At 53.3% G+C, this 20,195-nt stretch overlaps 1 protein-coding gene across 7 annotated transcripts; it reads right to left on the bottom strand.

Moving 5' to 3' along the window:
- Positions 1-1,349: 1,349 nt before the first annotated feature.
- On the bottom strand, positions 1,350-15,171 carry FHIP2B (FHF complex subunit HOOK interacting protein 2B). Of its 7 annotated transcripts, none has more exons than XM_077152697.1 (17): positions 15,043-15,171; positions 10,839-10,917; positions 8,715-8,887; positions 7,961-8,065; positions 7,728-7,850; positions 7,260-7,505; positions 6,965-7,161; positions 6,522-6,630; positions 6,196-6,272; positions 5,630-5,855; positions 4,965-5,110; positions 4,719-4,844; positions 4,404-4,494; positions 4,065-4,208; positions 3,583-3,723; positions 3,246-3,346; positions 1,350-3,046 (listed from the first exon to the last, which is right to left on the bottom strand). In XM_077152697.1, the coding sequence occupies exons 1-17, from the start codon at positions 15,085-15,087 to the stop codon at positions 2,920-2,922; spliced, it is 2,256 nt and encodes a 751-aa protein (XP_077008812.1). In that variant the 5' UTR covers positions 15,088-15,171; the 3' UTR covers positions 1,350-2,919. The 7 variants fall into 7 exon arrangements, with proteins under 7 accessions (XP_077008812.1, XP_077008813.1, XP_077008815.1 ...); XM_077152698.1 differs by having other exon boundaries at positions 5,630-5,819; XM_077152700.1 differs by having other exon boundaries at positions 8,802-8,887.
- Positions 15,172-20,195: the final 5,024 nt, after the last annotated feature.

Here is a 20,195-nt window from a genome sequence, read left to right as displayed (position 1 = left end):
CCTGGTAGGAAGGGATGTGACTGGGGTGGTGAGAGGGAACAACATCCCTTATTAACCAACTCTAACCCTCTCACTGCTTGAACCCTGAGAACTTCCTGGAGAAATTTCAGATGGGAGACAAGCTATAAAGTCTGCCCCTGCTTCTTTACTTGTGCATTTTTCTCCTTGAACTTCTTGGGCTCAGATTCCTTCCCTGTCATTTGCCAGCCCCCAGGCTTGTGCCTCTGCCTTTTTACAACTTCAGCCCAAGCCAGACCAAAACCCTTTCTTCATCTTCCACCGGCCCTACTGAATCATAGTTGGATTTCTTTTTTTCTTTTAAAAGAACTTGACTAAAATTTAAGGGAGAACCAATGGAAAGTAACAAAGAAAATACACTGTGTGCTATTCATTGTATGTATCATACAGATTTCTGATTCTAAGCAGGGAAACCCTTGGAGGGACTTCCCTTCTAGCCCTGAAGGACCAGGGTAACCTCTAAGGCCCCCTTTTCCAGCTCCCTTCTCTGCCTCTCTAGGCTGGAGGCCTGCAGCTGCCATCTTGCTTTCTGGCCTCCGGAGCTGTGGTGAGAATCCTGTCTCCACAGAGGTCAGCTTCTAAAACCAAACCCCTTTATTCCTTCTCACTTCTCTGAGTCCGTGCTGAGAGACCCACCATCCACAGGCACATAGAAAGGCATTAATGTTTGCCCCTGTAATTTAGCCTAGTTTTTCAACCCTGGTACACATTTGAATCCTGGGAGAGCTTTTAAAAACTTTCTGGGCCTCACTCCCTGGGATACTGATTTAAGGGTTGGAAGGTGGGGCCTGAGCATTGATATTTTAAAAAGCAACTCGGGTCTAACATGTACGGAGTACGGAGCCACCAATCAGCTTTTTCTCCAAGTTTTCAGCTTTGCTCTACCCTGGGGACTCTTGTGACCCCCTCAGAGGGTCCCCGCCACCCTCACCTTTAGGAACAGGACTTTAAAAATATCAGGCCCACTGTTTAAGACTTCTAAGAGTCATAAATACGCAACATAAACCCAGAAAATGAAAATTGCCCAGATGCTAACAGATGGCTCATTCCCTCCTGCTGTCTTTAAGGCTAGCAGGCTCTTCGTTATAGGTAAGCCGAGTAGAAATGGTGTTGCTTGGCCAAGAAAGAGTCTGATTCCTGGCAGGAGCTGAGGAACATCAGATTTGCACTGCCAGAGCCTGTCTTTGTTTACCAACCCACCTTACACCACCCCCCTCCACTCCGATGTTGGAAAAGAACCTTAATTTGTCTTCCTTGGGGAGGAAGTTGGGCCCAAATTAGCAGTGGATCCCTGGGCAGGACACAAAGGTTAGAGAAGAACAGATCCGCTGTCCACGCAACCACACCATTTATTGCTGTGCTGTCTCAGGGGAGACACTATGCAAACGCCAAAGTGCACTGAGGAGGGGGAGGTTCCTGTGACTCCCAGACCCTCACACATTTGCTGAATTTAAGAGTCCAGACCTAGTTCACCCACGCAGATCGCTCCCCTGGTCTCAAACCAGCACAACTGGGCATGAATGCTCATGCGCGTGCACATGCACGGTGTTCTCAGAGCAGCGCTGAGTCCTCCCAAGCTCGGAGGAATGCGGGAGAGGTAGAGGTCATTGAGTTTCCTCCGCTTTCATGTCACCTCTTGGCAACCTGTGCCCAGCTTCTAGAAGCGGCATGGGCAGGAAAAGGAAGCGAAAGGGGCTCTTGGCCTGCTCCTCCTTGCCCAGGAGCAAAGCCAGCAACTGCAGTCCTGCTGTGAGGTAATGCCTGGCGCCGCCTATGTGTTCCTTGCAGGTCGAGACAGATTCGGGGAGGGTGGGGTGGCATCCCCAGCCATGGAGGGCAGGCAGGGAGAAAACACCAGAATTGGCTGCTGGGCCTTGGCCCTCCCCACCCAGCCTTAGGGGTCAGTGATCAAGTGGACACGAGTGACCTCATCTGTTCTCCAAGCACCCTCACTCCCCCTGAACAGTATTCCATGGAGATCGCTGGGGGCTGAGCAGGCTGCTTTGGGCAAGGCCTGGCCTCCCTGGTCTTGGAGCCTCTCTGCCCAGGTGTTGTGGACCTGCTGAGACGGGTTCAGAAGGCGCCAGAGAGAAACCAGCTGGAGCTGTAGCCTGGCACCCAGCTCTCCATCTCCCCAGGCTTTCCCCCGCCCTGGCTGCAGTTTCATCAAGGCTCTCATTAGCAGCTGCCCCCGCCTGGGTGCGGAGCAGCTTTGGGCATTTGCCATGAGGTGGCTGGGAATTTTGCAACAGTCTCCAGGAGGATGGAGTAAGAAGAGGGGGATTCTCTTGCTCTCCCCTTCACTACCCCTTCTCCATGGGTCAAGCCAAGAAGGCAGGGAAAAAAATGCCAAGTCTCAGCAGTTTCGTGAAACCCAATGTGACAGAGACGGGACTCCTGTGCCCCATCTCTCTGGCCTCAGTTTCTGAGCAGCCTCTGGAGCCATCTGCTCTCTCCCCCTCTTACCCACGGAATTGAGTCACAGGTCCTGGCCCTGGCCAGCACTGGCCAGTATAGAAGGGTAACAGGCACAGAAAACAGGACAGCCTCGGGTCCAGGTGCTCACCTGGCCATCACCCAGCCCCTCCAGAAGGCCCTGAGGACATCATGCTGCCTGGGAAGCCATTGCTTTTGCTGCCTATGGCATCTGATACCTCTGAGAACCACTCTCTGAAACCCAGTCTGGTCTGGTCAACAAGCCAATGTGGCCATGAGTTAAGCTGGGAGCCAAAGCCCAGGCCTTCTGCAGAGGCAGAGATCTCTGGGATGTAGAGGAGACAGAGCCAAACCCCTGCCCCTGGGAGGAGAGTGGTGGCAGGAATGCCAGGCGGGAGACAGCTCTTGGGCAGAGGTGCAGACAGGAGTCTCCCCACCCGTCATCCTCCTGGCTCAGACATGCCCTTATGGGGGTGGGGAGAGGTTCAGGTGAGGACCATGTGGGGGAAACTTGACGAAAGCAATGGCAGCCAGCTCCTTGCAGAATTCTTCAAGTACTACCACACCCTGAAGGAGAGTCTGATGGTCCAGCCTGAGTGGGGAGAGAGTGGGGTCATGGGTGGAAAGAGGCGACAGTATACCCAAGGCGACATCCCAGTGGCAATAAGGCATAACCCAGAATCCAGAGTTCTCTGAGGTCCAGCCACTGGCCCTCATCTACTCTCCAGACCTGGCCTCCCCCCTGACATCCCAGGCATTTCCTTGAGCACCTACTTCCCCTGGTTACTTACTGTTCCCCAGGGAGCTGACCCATCAGCTGTTTTCGTACGAGGAGCAGTTTGCCTGGGAACTGGGGTACCCTCTGAATTCTCTGCATCAAGTCCCCAATCACCTAGAGTGGGAATCAGAGAAGATTGAGACTTGGGCTGCTGAGGTGTCTCGTAGGGTGCCAGGTGCTGGTGACACCCTAGCAAGGTCCCAGCTCTGCTGTGCCTTGGGGGTGTGTGGGTACATGGGTGCCTACTCCGCCCAGTCGCCAATCACCCCATCCATCCACCTTCAGTGCCATCTGGCTTTGGATTCCTCCCCTTCCTTCTGACCCCTATCACTGAGCCCAGGCATCCTTACCCTGACAAGCACAGAGAACAGGCTCCTGCAGCCAGGGGCCAGGTTGATGTAGGGATCCAGGAGGTACTCGTGGATATGGGGGTGGGGGAAGAGGGCGAGCCGGGACAGAACTGAGGTCACTTGCAAGTTCAAGCTGTATGGCTAGAGGGAAAACAGTGGACAAAGCCGAAGGTTGGCAGGGGTTGGTGAGCATTTTTGCACTCCCCCAGCAAGGCGCCTGGCCGGTGTGAATGTGTGCGGGGGTGGGAATCTCCCGTGGTGTGTGTGTGTCATGGATTCCCTGAGGCCGAGAGCCAGACATGTTAGGACGTGTGTAGCAGAGGCAAGATGGGCCTTCCCGCCTGGGGAAAGTTGGGGTGGTGTTGGAGAGGGGCTGTTCAGGAGTCTGAGAACCCCAGAGGAGTTGACCCCCGACGATCACCCCTGTTCTCCAGGGCTGATCTGGAGTTCTCTTGTGATTGGGGTCCAGTCTTGGTGGCTACCTGATCCAAAATTCGGGACATGCGGTCAAAGAGCATTTGCAGGAAGGGACCCTCAAAGAAAGGCCGTTCGGGCTCATGGGGATCCAGGGGTGTGGGGCCTGGGGGCCAGCCCCAGGGGGCGACTCGGGAGCTGCACTCTTGGAACTGAAACAGAAGAGAGGAAGAGTTGAGGAACAGAGCCTGGTGTTCAGGAGGGGCCAGGAGACACTGGACACCACAAGGAAGGCTGGGCTGGGGGCCCCTGGGCAGTCCTGGAGGCACTCTGAGCAGGAAGTAGTCATCAAGCAGGGAGAATGGGGGGTTTATGAAACCAACAGTTCTGAAGAGTGAGGCCCTCACCAGTCCATATGCGTCGTGGACATAGGTGTCATAGCCAGTCTCCTCCAGGAAAGCTGATGTCTTGGCTTCTTCAGGAACCAGGCAGAGGAAGCTGAGAGACACAACCCTAGGTGTGGAGGGCTCCCCGGCTCACCTTGCCCCCTACCTGCCCGGTCTTGAGCCGCCCGTGTGGGTGGGATCCAGCCCGGAGGGAACAGGCTCTCCTGTGCACAGTTCCCTGGGGGAACGTTCTCTCCCTGGCGGAACCCCACCCAGACTGTGGCCAAAGACACAACCGGAACTCCAGGGGCTCAGATCACCTAACCTACTCCCCACCTGTTGACGATCTCGGTCACTGCTGTTCTGCCGTCAGAACTGGTGGCGGGAACTGGGGGAGGCTTTGAGGAGGCCCGAAATCCGGACTCGAAGCCATCGGTGAAGTAGGGGTCTTCCTCCAGATCTCTGGGGCGGGGGCAGACAAGCACGGCACCGATGAAGGACCGGAGGGGTGTGAGCTTGCAGAGGGCTGGGGTGGGCTCCCGACAGCCCTGGGGCCTCCCGGAGGGAGCTGGGGTCACTTACAGGGTGTCCTCGTAGTTCTCGGGCTCGGGCGCGCCCCGGGCCACGTAAGGGCGGCCCTCGAGGTTGCACAGGACCAGGCTGCGGACGATCCCCTCGTGCGGCTTCTGGAGCAGCTCCTCGAACAGCCGCAGCGTGGCGATGCTGATCTGCAGCCAGCCAGGGGTCAGAGAGGGCCCCTTCCCCACCCGGGGCCACGCAGGGTCGACACCACCCCAGCTCCTAGGGGGGCCTTGCAAGTCTTCACCCGACAAGGAGAGTCCTCCAAGGAGGGAGTCGCCCCACCTAGCCAGAGCTTAGGCAGCAGGTTTTGGGGGCAATGGGTGGGTAGTGCTGGTGGTCCGGGTGGTCCTGGTTCTGTTCCTAACGAGACATGCGGGCAAGCTGCCTGGCTTCTCTAGGTCTCAGTTCCCCCCTGTGTAAAATGGGAATATCAGCTTCACAGAGTGGTTGTGAGACGCAAACAAGTCAGATCAATATAAAAGCAGTTTGGCTACCAGTCAAGATGTCACTTTTTTTTTGGTGGGGGGAGGGGGCGGTCCAGAGAATCCCCTGGAAAAGCTAATGAGAGTGGGAAGAAGCCCTCAGAAACCCCTTTGGTGGGGGGGGCGGGGGGAGCGAGGGGGCAGGTTCTGGAAGGAAAGGAGTGAGGAGGCCCCCCGCCTTACCTCATCAGAAAGGTGGTCACAGTGCCCAATGAGGTGGGCGCACAGAGGATGGGACTTGTCCTCAGGGGCTGCGGGCTGCCTGTCGGCACCCAGGAGGAAAGCCACAGCCTCTCGCAGCAGAGCAGGGGAGCGGAGCTGGTGCAGCATGGCCGTCAGCAGGGCAGTGGAGGTGAGGATGCTCTGCTCAGACCTGCGGGGACAGAGCACCGTAGCCAGGCCTCGGGTGCTGGGAGCAGGTGGGGGCAGCAGAGGAGAGGCAGGGAGTAAAGGCAGGTAAGGAGTGGCAGAGGTCTCCTTTTTGGCTTCCTTACATCTTCAGCTAATATCTTTGTTCACTTCCCCAACCGCAGCGAGGTCCTTAAGTCTAAGGGGTGGGAGCTTTATTAAGCCCAGGCGACTCTGAGCTATTTTCAGGGGGGCAGGCCTGGCAGACATTAACTGATGAAGTCCACAGATGTGACTCTGGCCAAGGAGGCCTCTGGCCTCAAGGACAGGAAGGGACTCGGAGGGGACGGACAGTCTGACCTACGCTGAGGCCAAGCCCAGGGAATGGGGCCTCCGCTTACACGTGCAGGAGCTGGGGCTGCAGGCTCTCCACAAACAGTTTCTCAGCCACAGCTTTTGCCAAGGCGTCCGCAACAACCTGGGCATCAGAGAGCATGTCTTAAACACGTTTTACATCCATCGATAATTATCTGCTGAGAAATAACCATGTCCTTGCACAGCACCTAATATGATGGGCAAAAACAGGGCTGTGCTAGGTTCCCAAGATCCCACATTCCCAGGCATCTGCTCCACTCGTTCCCTGAGATGGAGAAAGCGAGTGAGTAGTGTGGAGCTGGGGACAGCACCTGCCACACAACAGACCCCACCTGTGCCTGCCCCGCCTCACCGTGTGTGCCTCCGTGATGAGGTGGTCACAGTAATCGAACCAGCCCAAGAAGGCAGCCAAGGCCTCCTTGCCAGGAAAGGAAGCCTCATCGGATGGGGCACTGGGCAACCTGCAGGGAGAAGAGGGAGGAAAGTCTGGGGAGTGAGAGAGGACCTGCTAAGTCTTCAAACATATTCAGGAAGCTGGGGCTCCTCTCCCCACTCCCTTCCCACCTCTGTTGCTGGGAGTCAGTTCTACTACGGGCTTTGTGGTCAGGGGCAGCAAAAGTGATGTCTCCTTTTGAGGGTGAGAAAGCCCTGGGAGATCGGCTGGAACCAGGGAAGAAGGTGGTCAGCAGGGGTCCCCGTGCCACTAGGAGTACCAAAGGAACCAGCTATCGGAAAGCCAGGCAGAGCTTCTAGCCAGGGAAGATGTCTACCAACCTTCCCTGGCCAAGGACCTACCTCCAGCTGATGCCCTCTAAAGCAGCAATGTCTGCGGGGTCGAGGAAGGTGGGCAGGGACTGATACTGCTGGCACAGGTGCTCGGCAATCGCAAAGCAACAGGGGCTGCTCTGCACCAGGTAGGTGGCTGCAGCCTGGGAAGCCACGCTTACCAGGAGCAGCAGGTTCTCCTGGGCCTTCAGGACCACCCGACTTTTCTGGGGGATGGAGGTATGACTTCAGGAGCATGCATCACTTCCAAACAATTCACCCCGCCCTTCCCCAGCCTCCACCCACTCATCACTGCAGCGCTCACCTTGCTCTTGCAGAGCCCGAGCAAGGAGGTGATCAGATTGCTTTCTCCGCTCCCACCATCGGGCGCCTCGATTGCAGCAGGCAACTGGGGATTCAAGGCTTCGGCCCCACAGGGGGCCCCCTCTTGTGTGGAAGCTGTGTCCGAAGGCTTGCTGTGGGAATGCTCCTTGTCCTTGTGGCTGGCTGTCTCTTCAGGGAAGGTGGTGGGTTCTCTGGATACCTCCTTCCTTCCTATGATCTTTCTACCCTGCAGAGAAGGTTGGATGAGCCAGGCCCTGGTGGAAACCATGGTGGAGACCAATGCACATGATGCCCCCTTGAGAATGCAGGACATGCTGGCTGCCAGGGCCTCGGCATCCAGCTGGGGGGAAAATACCTGCTCCCTCCTCCTGCTTCCTCAAAAGGGCCAAAGAGGCTTGTCCTTGGGGCTCTGGGCCCTCCCACTCCCATTCCCCATGGAGATGCTCACTTCCAGGATGTAGGTGAGCAGGGCTGGGTCCTGCTGGATCTTCGTGCAGAGGACACTGGTGAACTGCACCTCCTCCTTTTCTGTGAGGGAGCCAGGGACCGTCCCACCCAGTCGGAGAAGTTTCTGGAAGGGAAACAGGGTAGAAACAGAGGAGGATAGGCTAGCAGGGAGGAGGGGGACCATGTGCCCTAGACCCGCCCCTCCAGGCCCCTCTTGGCTTCTTGGCCCCTCACCTGCACAGGCCTGTGGACATTGAGGTAATGCAGGAGGGGGTGCTGCACCTGGGCCAGAACTCTGCTGAAAAACTGGAACACCTGCTGCCGCATACCTGGAGGGTACTGAGGGTCAGGGAGCAAAGCGCCGTATCAGAGAGGGAACTTGCCGCTCCCTTGCCTGGGACATGCTTCCCAGTGTCCCTTCAGGTCACTGCTCAAAGGGCCCCTGTTTCCCAAAGCCTTCTTCCCTCCTACAGTTTTCTGACCTCCGCTGGGCTCCCAATCCCTCTTTCCCATTTTGTTTTCCTCCATAGCTTCGTCATTATTGACCATACTACGGGTGGGGGCCATTTGATGCCTCTGCTTCTCCCTAGCTGGAATGTAAGCTCCCTGGGAGCACGGATTTCCATCTGCTTAATGGTTGCTGTGTGCCCAGCATCTGGAACCCGGCCTGGAACGTGCTGGCGCTCAGTGCATCTTTGTTGAATGGATGCTAACTGCATGGAGGGGACATTTCCTAGACCCTGACAACTGCGAGGATATACCAAGGCAAACAAACAAGGGCCAGAAGCCTCTGGAAGGTAGGGGAATGCACCACGTGAGAAAGACCTGTTCCCCCTCGGGGTCAGGACTGGGAAGACCACAGGTGGAAGAGCCTAGAAACCAGGCTTTATTCCAGGCTGCTGCCAGCGGTGACCGGCTGCCTCCTGGGGACCTGTCTCTGGTGAAAGGTCCCAGAGGCACTTGGGTCTGGGCTGTGGGCCCTATGCACCTCGGCCTTGCCCAGCGTGCACAAGGTCTCAAGAATCTTGTGCTGTAGCAGGTACTCCAGGCAGGGCCCGGCCTCGCCCGCGGCCACCTGCTGCTTCTCCTCGTACACCAGGATGTCCAGCATCTGCTTCAGCCGCCAGGGAATGTCCGTTTTCTTGGCTGGGGTGTTTTCATCTAAACCAAAATCCAGGAAACGAGGCTGAGTGGGCTGAGGTGGGGCACTCCTGCTCAGGAGCCCCGCACTCTCCTGCCAGAGCCCAGAAGGGAGGAGTTGTGTGGGGGGGAGATGGGGGTCAAGGCTTGGGGGCCCAGGGGGTGGACAGCAGCCACGAGTCCAGGGAAACCAGGTTTGCTTCCAAAGCCAGAGGAAATGGATCTTTACAGTGGGTGCCCTGTATTTGAAGGGTCCTTCAGATGCGTCCTGGGATAGAACACTTATGCTGAGAACGTGTGCCTGCCCCTAGCCTTTACCAGAGGACACCTTTTCCTCTCCACATTGTGGCAGGGATGCATGGTGGCCCTACAGAAGGATGCGTGGATACCCTTGCTTTGATGGCCATTGCTAGGCAGCCCGGCAGCTTTGGGCCTGAGTGAGAAGCCATGGGCTCAGGCATCACTGTCATATAATTTAGAAGCTAGATTCTAGCAGCTTCCTGAGAGACAATCTCCTGGGACCCATGTGTGTCCCTTTTACACCCAGGGAAGGCAATACGTTTGTTTTTTACAAGGCAGAAAAAAAAAAAGAAAGTACACCTGCTCCACCAGTGCCAAGGCCCTGGTTAATGGGGCCTTTTTTTTCTTCACCCAGAAGCAAGCATCTCAGGAGCTACTGCTGTGGTGGTGGTTTGGTTTTTTAGTTTTAGCTATTTAGAATTTGCCTTGGAGCACCCCCTAGCTTTTCTTTAAGGCATAGGACCTTGCGCAAGGCAAGCCTGCCTCACCCATTCCTGACACTTCTGCTCCAGGGATCATTCTGGAATTTAAAAGACTGGATCCAGGTAAAGCCCCAGGAGGCGTGTGAGTCAGTTCTGGATTTCTTCCTATCCTGGTGATGGGGGCTCTCTGTCGAGAGAGCGCGTTTAGTCGAAAGCAGTGGTTCTCAGTGAGGGGGGTTCTGCTTACCCTCCCCCCAGGGTAGGGGGAGGGTATTTGGAAATGTTGGAGAAATTTAGGGTTGTCACAACAGGGCAAGAGGGTGTTCCTATCTTCCAGTAAATGCAGGCCAGGGGCGCTGCTGAATATCCTACAAAGCACAGGACAGTTTCCCACAACAAAGAAATATCTGACCCCAAATATCAGTAGTGCCAAGGTTGAGAACTCTTGGTCTATAGGAATTCGCAGAGTGTCCGGAAGCCACTTTTTAAATTTGGGGGGCTAGCTTGGGATGGAAATAAAGTCTTTAGGGAAGGTGTAGGCTGGACCCCAAACCTGTCGGAACTCCAGGAGGCAGGAAGCTGGAGATGCAGGATCAGGTTACTTGACAAATGATCTGTATATGTATATACATGCCCCCCATACCAGCATGTTGACTACAACGCCATCACTCCATGAGCAGTCCCAACGGGCCCAGATGCTCCGAGGCTTTAACTCTCTGGGGTGTTAACTTGGGTAGAAGAATCCAGGCCTGTTAAATGCCTCAGTTTTTATTCTTCTCCTACCTCAAAGCTCTACTATGCAAATGCCCTCTATGTTGGCTCAGGGAAAAGGGGTGTTTGTTACTCCTCTTTTCTTTTAATCAGTAAACCTTGGGCACAAGCCCTTAGGAACTGAAGGCCTGGGCTCTACTTAACTGGAAGATGGGGGTGCATGGAGCTCACCCTCTTTGGCTGCTGTGCAGAGTGGGGCCAGTGACATGCTCCAGCCTCAGGGCCTCCACTCCCACCTCTCACCGCTCCTCTCCCGGGAGGTGAGCCAGAGTGAGGCCGACAGCTAGACACGGGCCTTCCCAGTTTCTGATGTTCTCTTTCCTTGTCTCCATGAGCTCCACCTCAACTCTGAATTCCTGGGCAGTGGCTGTCGCCTTCCCTGAGATTCCTGCATCCCTGAGCTGGGTGGAGAGCCCCTGCTCACACCTTCGAACCTGCTCCCTCCGGGGGTGCCCCGGCGGGGGAGGACCAGGCCCCACCTGTGCTCTCGATGTAGTAGTGCGTGATGCCCTTCCAGTGCTCCACGAAGGCCTCCAGCAGGTCGATGCTGGGCTCCCGCTGTGGAGAGAGCAGAGACGACAGCCATGGAGACGCTGCCGCTGTACTGACAGGAACAGACAGTCCGTGGGTCTGCGGAGCTTCGGGCCGCTGCTGGGCTGTGAAGGAAGCACGCTGCTCCAGGGCTTTCAGAGGAAGAGCCGCGTGCTTCCCCTAGGTCACTTACGTGCTATCTCCATATCTTGCCAACAGTCTCCTGGCACCTCTCCCCAGACATCCCTCCCTCCCAGCAATGCTGTTCTCTTGCTACATGTTTTGTTCGACAGTCCCTGTTCTGCAGAAGAAGGCTGATGGAGAAACAGATGCAGAGACTGATCATTTCAATGCAACAGGGTTATGCTACAGGGAGGAATATGGGAGAGCCCCCAAAAGATGAAAACAAAATTAAAATCAGATAGGAAACAGGGCGAAGACAAAGCTTTCCGGTCCCTCTCAATCTGAGGGTCTATGAAAATCTGTGCCCAAGGCCATGCCAGGCTCCTGTCAGCCGGATGGGTCCCCGAGAAAAGTGCCAGGCCACTTTCATCTTGAGTCCAAGCCCTCGGGCTGCGCATCCCTGCTCTTCCTCAATGAGCTCAGCTCCTGTCCTCTGCTCCGTGGGCTCTTTCTTCTGGTCCACAGAATCCTGATTCTGCTATGAGCAAACCTCAGGACCTCCCTTTCCCCTCGGTGCTCTCTCCACGCCCACGCTCTGGCTAGAACTGGCCTTGAACAGATCACAAGCACTTCCCCTGAAAACTTCTCCAAAAATGTGCATTTCTTCTCTTACCCTGCAGAATAAGTGTTTGTGGGGGTGGGGGTGGGGTACATAATCAAATATTCCCTGTCCATGTTTGCTCATGTCTACTTCTGGGATCTCTGCAGGGCCATTCCCCTAGAAGGCCCTCACTTCCCCCTGCTCGTCTAAATGCTACTAGTCCCCTGCACCCCCTCTGGGTTCCGGCCCGCACCTCAGGCTTTACACTGCCACAAAACTGAGTGTTTACTCATTAAATAATCCATTCAGTAAATATCTTTTGAGTGTCAACCACATGCAAGACACGATGCTAGGGTGCACGGGTAGTTCAGGGGTTAGAATGCCTGTCTTTCATGCAGGAGACCCGGGTGCGATCCCCTGACCATGCACCCCCAAAATAAATAAACAAATAAATAAAAAATAAAACTACTCTTTACTATGTGATGATAGTGTGAATTACTGATTATATATATGTAGAACGGAATGATCAAAATAGGAACGTTTGCGTTTGTTTAGTGTTTTTTTTGGTATTTAAAAAAATTAAAAATTAAAAAAGACACAATGCTAGATGCTCCCAGCAGTACAAGGATGACTCGGTCCTAGTCTTTTTCATCAAGAAAGGTGGCAGCGAAAAGAGAATATAAAATCTCACAGAATAACTAAACTCAAGAGTGCACAGATGCCACAGGCAAGGTGGAAAGTGACCTCTCGGAAAAGCAGGTTCCTTCTAACCAGCTGGAGCAGCCGCCTAAGGAGGTGAGGACTGAACTGAAATTGGAAGAAGTGGGTCAGATTCCAACCATTAGAAGTGCGGGAAGACAGTTCCCGCAGGTGGAAGGAGGCAAAGCCTATCTGGGGGAGGGGAAGACTGTTAAGGGCATGGGGCTTTGAACACCCCGCTGAGAATCCTGGGGGGTTTTCGCAGGCAGTGTGGGGAGCAGGTTAATGACAGCTTCTGAGCCATTTGCTGGGACGATGCCTCTGACAGTCGAGTGTAGGGGAGGAGCCCAAGGGTGGGGAAGAGCTTGGAGACGGCCCTTCTAGCAGGGAAAGGAGGTGAGGACACAAAATCAGAGCCCTTGAAACCCTCCCCTCTTGGTGAGCTTGTCCTCTTTCCAAGTGGGGTTGTAGGGGCCCTGCCTCTTTCCGAAGTGGCACCTCGCACAGTCATTCCAAAGGCACTGTCCTTAAGGCATCTTATCACACTCCCTCACACTCCAGGGGATACTCTAACGGTCTCCTCTGCCTGGCTGTGTGCTCCCTGCCCGCCCCCAGAGAGACGTGCCCGTGGTAAATCCTCACTGGTATCTACCAAATGCCTCAATAAGCCCAAGACCCTCCTTCCATGTTTGTCTCTTAGAAAGTCCTCTGACCCTTGACCAGCGCTGTAATTATCTCACAATTTCTGCCAAAGGTGTCTCCTCCAGCCTCAAAACTCATTTAGTCTCCGTAAGTCGTACACCGGACTTAACCCACAGAGAACAGTGCAGTAAAAATAGGAGAAACAGCCAAACCCAGGTTAGCCAACAGGCTGTGAGAGAGCGGAAAGGAGGGAGGGAAATCTCTACCTGAATCTATTTCTAGATATTATAACTTCAAACTAAAGAAACTGTACGAATCTTTTTTTTTTTAAGATAACTTTTTAAGAGCCATAACATTATTCTGTAGGTCAGAAGCGGGCAGTGGGGAGCACTCTTCCTCGTCAACGAAGTCACGCTGTGTTCTGAGGTAGTCCACTCGCCTGCTGACCTAGGCTGGGGAAAGACTAGATCTGAGATGTGGAGGGCAGAGAGGAAAAGAGGGGCTCCCGTCTCTCCCTACGCTCATGCTGGGCCGCCCCACTTCTAAGATGCCTTCTCTGTGCTGTATTCTGAGGGCCACTATCATCCGCCTCAAAGGTCTGCCCTGACCCCAGCCCCCAATGCCTGGAATGCTTGCACTGGAAATCCACTCCTCAGGGTCCTTCCTGTCTTGCCCTCCTTGTGCATGCAACTTCCCGAGAGGCACAGGTTAGTTCAGCAGATCATTCCTAAGATAACATCCAGGGGACAAGGGAGGAGAGGCAGGAAAGACCATTTTGGACACTCCCCTGGGTGGGATGCCTTTAAGGCCCTGCCATCTGGGAAGAGCAGGGTGGCGGGAAGGTGGAGAGGTGAGGAAGCAGGAGTTCCCCACTGTTGGTTCTCACTGGTGATGCGCTCAGCGTTTAGGAAAGGGGGGTGGGGCAGGGAAAGGGGGTGGGACCTGCGGTTGTTTCTCCTGAGAAAATCTGATATACTAATCCTTAGGGGAAGGGTTATTTATATTATGAGATAAAAGAATGGTTAACTTTACAGCTTTTTGGCAGGGTTACCTTAAATAGAGGGCATTTCCCGCCACCTCACCCCCAATCTAAATGGCTTTGATTTAAAAGCAACTTTCTACAGTGGCACTTTTATCCTGCTGGAAACTAAGCCAGCCGTAGGCTCCTTCCGATCAGCCCTCAGTCACAATAGGAAATGGCACAGATACAAGCTCTGATGGAATGGGGAAAATCAGTACACACACACAATAGGACATATCAGTACACACACACACACATCGGTCTCAGTATGTCATTCCCAGGCCCCACCATAGGCTAGGTTTTCCCTGACTCAAAGTCAGCTCGATTGGCGCAGTGTGCGACGAACTGCTGAAAAGTACGTCTGTAGCGGGTCCCCCGGGCTAGGCGCCCACCCAGCCCTATTTGGTGGGCTGTGTATTTACCCCGCAGGGGGTCGGGCAGGGGCCCCGCACTTCCCGAGCAGAGGGCGGGAGGGCGGGTTAGCGGAAGGGTCAGGGTCAGGCACATTCCATCTCAGTGAGACGCTGGAGTTTCCTGGGAGCTGGGAACTAGGGGACGGGGCATTTCATCTTTCAGCCCAGGTGAGCAGGAAGGGAGGCGTGGGGAAGGAGGAAGGCTAGGAGAGGCTGGGGGAGGGGCTGCGAGGGACTTTTGGAAAGCAGCCGCTGAGTGACAAGGGGGGGACTTTGGAAGAGAAGAGTTTGGGAAGTGGGAGAGACTCCGGGAAGCGGAAAGAGTAAAGAAACAGGAAGCCATCTGGGGAGAAGGATTAGGAACCGGGAGCGATCCGGAGAAGATCCGGGAACAAGGTGCGACTGGGAAAGCAGCAGCTGGAAGCAGGACGCTCTGGACCCGGGGAGCGCGACCCGGGAAAGAGGAGGGCGGCGAAGGGGCGCTGGGGCCGCTGGGGCCGGGGGTTGAGGGGTCCCCGATCCGGGGCGAGCCCTGCGCCCTCCCGCCCGCCGGCTCCTCCCCCGGCCCCGCGCCCGCCCTTCCGGCCTAGGCCCCGGCGCAACCCCAGCGGCGCGGCCACCCCGCGGGCCCGCCCCGGCCTCCCGGGCCTCACCGCCCCCACGGCCTCCTGCAGCAGCGCCCCGAGCCGGCTCAGCATGATGGCAGCCCGGCCCGGCCAGGCTCGGCTTCCCGGGCTCCCGGGGCTCCCGGGCGGCGGCGGCTGCGGCGGGACTCCCGGCGAGACGACGCGGCGCGCGCGGCGCGAGGGAGGCGGGGCCCCGGCCGCCCCGCCCCAGCCGGGCCGGGGGCGTCCGCCGAGCTCCGCGCCGCGCTCCGGGAGCCGGGGGAGCAGGCCGCACGCCGACGTGGCCGGGCTCGCGGGGAAGGAGGAGGGCACCTGGGAGCAGAGGCGCCCAGTAGACCGAGGGGGCCTCTGGTGGGGAGGGGACCCTGGGGAAGGAGGGTCACGTCCCAGCGGGAGTGGGGACACGGGCACCTCGGGAGCCCGGTGGCAGCGAGGGAAGGATCCTTGGGGAAGGGCGAGTGGGACCGGGGTGTGTGGGGTGGTTGTGTTGTGTATGTGTGTGTGTGAATGTGTGTGTTTTGGATGACAGTCTAATTCCTCTGTGAATTGAGGGTTTGTGGGTTCTGGCCACTAAAGGTTACTTGAGCACTTGAAAAGTGTTACTCCGGATTGCCATGTGCGATGAGTGTAAAATACACGCCAGATTTTAAAGATTTAGTACAACAACAGAAGATCTCACTAATAATATTTTATATGTGATTACATGTTGAAATAATACATACTGAGTTAGAAAAATAGGTATGCTATTGGAATTAATTTCACTGGTTACTTTTGCCTTTTATAAGGGGCTGCTAGAACATTTTAAACTTCCTGTGTGGCTCACATCATGTTTCTTTTGGGCAGCGGAGAAAGTCACAGCTCAACCTCCTTGGTCCTTCCAGCCGCACCAAGAAAGGAAGCAGAAAGAAGGAGGGTCTTCTGTGTGAGGACACATCCTAGAAAACTGTGCCCAAGACTTACACAGGCAGAACCCTCAACAAGAGCAAGACTTTCCTGGAATGTCCAAAGTAAAGTGAGGGCCTTGACCAAGACTTCTACCCTCCTCTCCAGGGGAAATGCAATTCCTCCACTACTCCAGGAAGGGAAGGAGAATTTGACTGAGCACAGGGCTGGTACCTGCTATCACTGACCAGGATGCAAGGGAAAGACGTGAAGAGTCCCACAAGAAAAGGGGGAGTAGCCCCTGTCACAGAACCGTAGATCCTAGTGCTGCGGGTCTCAGGACATCAGGGAACCCACCCTCCCTGTGGGCAGGTAAGACGTGGTCACCCCCTTTCCCCAGTTGGGGCTGAGGCCCGGGAGACAGTGGCTTGGCCGGCGTTGGCTGCATGCTGTGGAGTGGAGCCTGTAGTCTGGACTGAACCAGGGCTGGGGAGCCAAGGTTCAGCTGAGCCCAGCTGAACTAGGATTTGGATCTCAGTTCTCTGCCAGCTGCTTGGGGAAAATAGATGTTTTTAGACGATTCAACTGCACATGGACACTGGGTGAGGAGCCCTATGGGGAATGATAGGAAGGTGTTTTTTTTTTGGCATGGGCAGGCACCGGAAATCGAACCCAGGTCTCCAGCATGGCAGGTGAGAACTCTACCTGCTGAGCCACTGTGGTCTGCCCTGATAGGAAGTTTTTAAGCCAAAAATAAATAAGAACAAAAGGAAGAAACAACCCTGTTTTGTGTAGCAAGAAGAATCTTAGCTGGAGAGTTGGGAGACCCGAGTTCCAGTCCAGCTGTGTTAACTCAGGAAAGCTCTGAGGCTACTTCCTTTTAGGTAAAGGAAGCAGGCTGGATGGCTTAAATCAGTATTCTTCCTCAACATGTTTCAAGGAACTCTAGGATATAGTGGAAGGGCATTGAGACTCCATAACCTTTTATCTGATTTTAAGTTTTTAGGATTTTATTTTAAAAGCTCTTTATATTGTTGCTACCTATCATAACTTGCCAAACCCCAACCAAAACCATTCCAGCCAATCCTAAAGAACACCTAGGACAATATATAAGATTCTACAAGGGTTCCATGCACTAGGGTAACTTTCCAGAAACCTACAACCTCCAGATGGTAGGTCTTATCCTGGACCAGATAAGATCTGAAACCTAGAGGGCCCAGCCTCTCCACATATCAGGTAGTTTTATCTCCCTATTCCATATTATTGACAGCCCCTTCTGACATGAAAAAGTTAGAATGGGCATAGCCCAAATACCCTTAAAGAATGGGATGAAAGATCAAAGGTGATGGTGAAGTTATACAGAGAAGGAGGGTTTAACAAACGAATATGATTGCTGAATCATTACATGGGTATTTCTTTTAGTCTCCAGTATCTTAGAGTAGCTAGAAGTAAAAACTTAAATTGAAAAATTGTAACCAATATCAAATTGAAAAATTGTAACCAATATCAAACTCTGAAATCTGTTCTACAACTAATTGTTGTGCTGTGCGTTGAAATTTATTGCTTTTTTGTAAGTATGTTATTTTTCACAAAAAAAGAAAAAAAGTCAATTGTGATGATAAAAAAGTATTTATTTCTTCTACCTCCTATACTCTGGAGCAGCTAGAAGGAAAAATCTGAGAGGATGGTATGGTAAGCCCATGACAAACTCTGGGATCTGTCCTATAACAACTTGTTGAAGAGTGCTCTGAAAATTATTGCTTTTTTCTTCTTTGTATTGTATATATGTCATATTATACAATAAAAAAAGTTGAAAAAAAAACAAAAAAAGAAGTCAGTGTATTGGATGGCAGGGCAGGCCATGGGGCCATTTAGTGGAAATAGTTAAGTATCTGTAGGGTACAACCTCTAAAATAGGCATTCTAAGGAAACCATAAATCTGTATGGTTTTGCTCCTTTGCCTATTCTTAACACCATACTTTATGATTGTTTCAAAATTTTCTTCTCTCCATAAACTTCTAAACTTGCTGTACCTGGAATATTTCCTTTATTTACATTTCTTTGCTGGTTAAGGATGCAGCTTATTGCCTTCCTGTAGTGTGTGATGCTCCTTAGGTTTTCACCTGTGTATGTTTTGTTTGTTCAGGACTAAACTCGAAATTCAAAGCAAAGATAGACTCCTTCAGTTATTTGGTAGCTCTTTAGATAATTTATTCTGGCACTATAAACTAGTATGTTTTTAATTATTTACTAATGTAAAATGATGTTTATTGAATAAAAAAAAAGCCAGTGTACACATTTATATGTGTTATATGCCCTGTTAGAGAATACTGATGTATTATTAAATTCTCTGTCTGGTTTGCTCATTTTGGAGAATTTTGAATAAAGCCTGTCTTCCTATCAGCTTAAGTGAAGAGTATGAACTATTGCAGGGTAAGCTGTTTTAAATGAACAAGGCTCCAAGTCCCGAGTCAAGGAGAGGGGGCTGCCTCCCACCTGGACGGATGTGAAAAAATTTGCATGTTTCCTTTTTTTTTTTTTCTGCACCGTGTCTTTAAACCACCACAAATAACTGCTTATCTGTGTAAATCAAGATTTTCTTAATACTGTGCAAGCAAATACAATAAATTAGATCCTATACCTGGCATAAGCACAACTGTTGTATATAACCCCAACTTAAATTTTTTATTGAACAGCTGCTTTGTTTTCACTGGTTGATTTTTATTATACACTATGTATATATATAAAGGTCTGCTATTAACAATCACTGGTCTAAAGAATCTCCAAGGTTTTGCACATGCACTGTGTGTATGGGTGTGTGTTGTGGGGAGGGGGTACTAAGAGACTTGCCCTAAGGTTTTGTTTTAGGGGCAGAAAGCTCTGCTTTGAGTTGCTTTAAATGCTCAACAACTTAAAGTCCTTTAGAAGTTAGCACTCGAAGGCAAATGTTTCCCAATTAACTCTTATTAAACATTGCCTTCAGCATCCCTTGGTGTCCACTAGTGGACATTCTCGCCAACAGCCCAGGAGCTCCTAGAGGATGGGAGAATGCCAGCTTGTTGCTGCCGTAGGCCTAATGCTGGGACCAGGTCAGCCCTCCGGTGTTAGCTGAGTGCCTGATACAGGCATGTGTTGGGGACCACCCCTCTGTGCCTTCTAATTTGCTCTTTTCCGATTCCCCTTGAGAGGCAACTGTTGGCGTTGGGAAAATGCCAGGTTGGATGTCAGGAATCTTGGGTATTTGTTTCCATTCTCCACCCATTAGTTGTACGTAGCTTCAGGCTTCAGACAAAATTTATCTATTCCATAGCTTTCTCATTTGCTAAAAGAATTAAAATGGCCTGTCCTGTCAACCTCACAGGGTTTGTTGAAAGGCTAAAACGATGTAATGGATGCAAGAGAATTCCTACATTTTAAAATAACTTTTCGCATTTCGGTTATTCTTATTCACTTTGCTTTTGTTTCAGCCAAAGGGATAGAAACTCATCCTGGAGGCAGAGCTGGAGGAGGCACCAACTCCAATGTTTGTGTCACAGTTCGGGCACACCTCCAACCCACCTGCTTAGTCTAACCACACTCCTCGTTTGCCCCACGTACATATTTTGTTCCGACAGGTAAAGCTGCCCCCGCCCCCCCAAGCACCAACTCCCTCGGTCCTCCTTCGGGTCCTCCAGTCACAGCCTCAGCCCTCAGCCACCCCCTTCACCGTGTAGCCATGCCTGCCCCCCTTCATAAATCTTGCAAAAGAGACCAAGACCAAACTACCACCTGCCTCCCTTGGCCTGCACTTGACCCTTGGCCTGCTGTATCCTCTCTGGCATGTCTCCATCTCTTGGTTTTCTCTGCCTGCTGCCTCACCACTTGGTCACTGCTGCTCAAGTGCCTTTTGGCCCTTTTCCTGTGTCTGGTGGCCTCACTGGACTGTGGGCACCTTGGACCCATGAGAATGCGTGAAATCACACTAGACGTTGAGGAGCTTGATGGCCAAGATGAGGACTGAGGCCCTTGGTGGAGGAGAGAAACAGCCTCTCCCCTAGCTGGCTCACGTCTCAGGCTCCTTCTGCAGAATGGAAGGACCTCCAGGCCCCAAACACAGAGGCTTCCATCCTCTCCTCCACTGCTGCCATCACATTGCTGCTGAAGGAGAGGAGGTGAGTGGACACTGCCTGGACTAGCCCCTGCTTCTGTGGTGCCCTCTCTACCCCCTCCACCCTTCTGTGCCCCCCACTTGACCCTGACTCCTTTGACTCCCCTCAGCCTGGTATGACCTGGCCACATTACCCCAGGGCTGGTGCTTT

Source organism: Tamandua tetradactyla, chromosome 3 (genome assembly GCF_023851605.1).
Source record: "Tamandua tetradactyla isolate mTamTet1 chromosome 3, mTamTet1.pri, whole genome shotgun sequence".
NCBI lineage: Eukaryota > Metazoa > Chordata > Mammalia > Pilosa > Myrmecophagidae > Tamandua > Tamandua tetradactyla.
The sequence above is the reverse complement of the archived record's forward strand: the minus strand, read 5'-3'. Positions and strand labels throughout refer to the sequence as shown.

Coding starts and splice junctions, on each gene's coding strand:
- FHIP2B (XM_077152697.1), bottom strand. CDS start 15,087: ATGCTGAGCCGGCTCGGGGCGCTGCTGCAGGAGGCCGTGGGGGCG. Junction 7,851..7,960: donor ATGTCCACAGGCCTGTGCAG/GTGAGGGGCCAA, acceptor TTTCCCTTCCAG/AAACTTCTCCGACTGGGTGG. Junction 5,856..6,195: donor CAGCCCCAGCTCCTGCACGT/GTAAGCGGAGGC, acceptor ACCTGCTCCCAG/CACCCGAGGCCTGGCTACGG.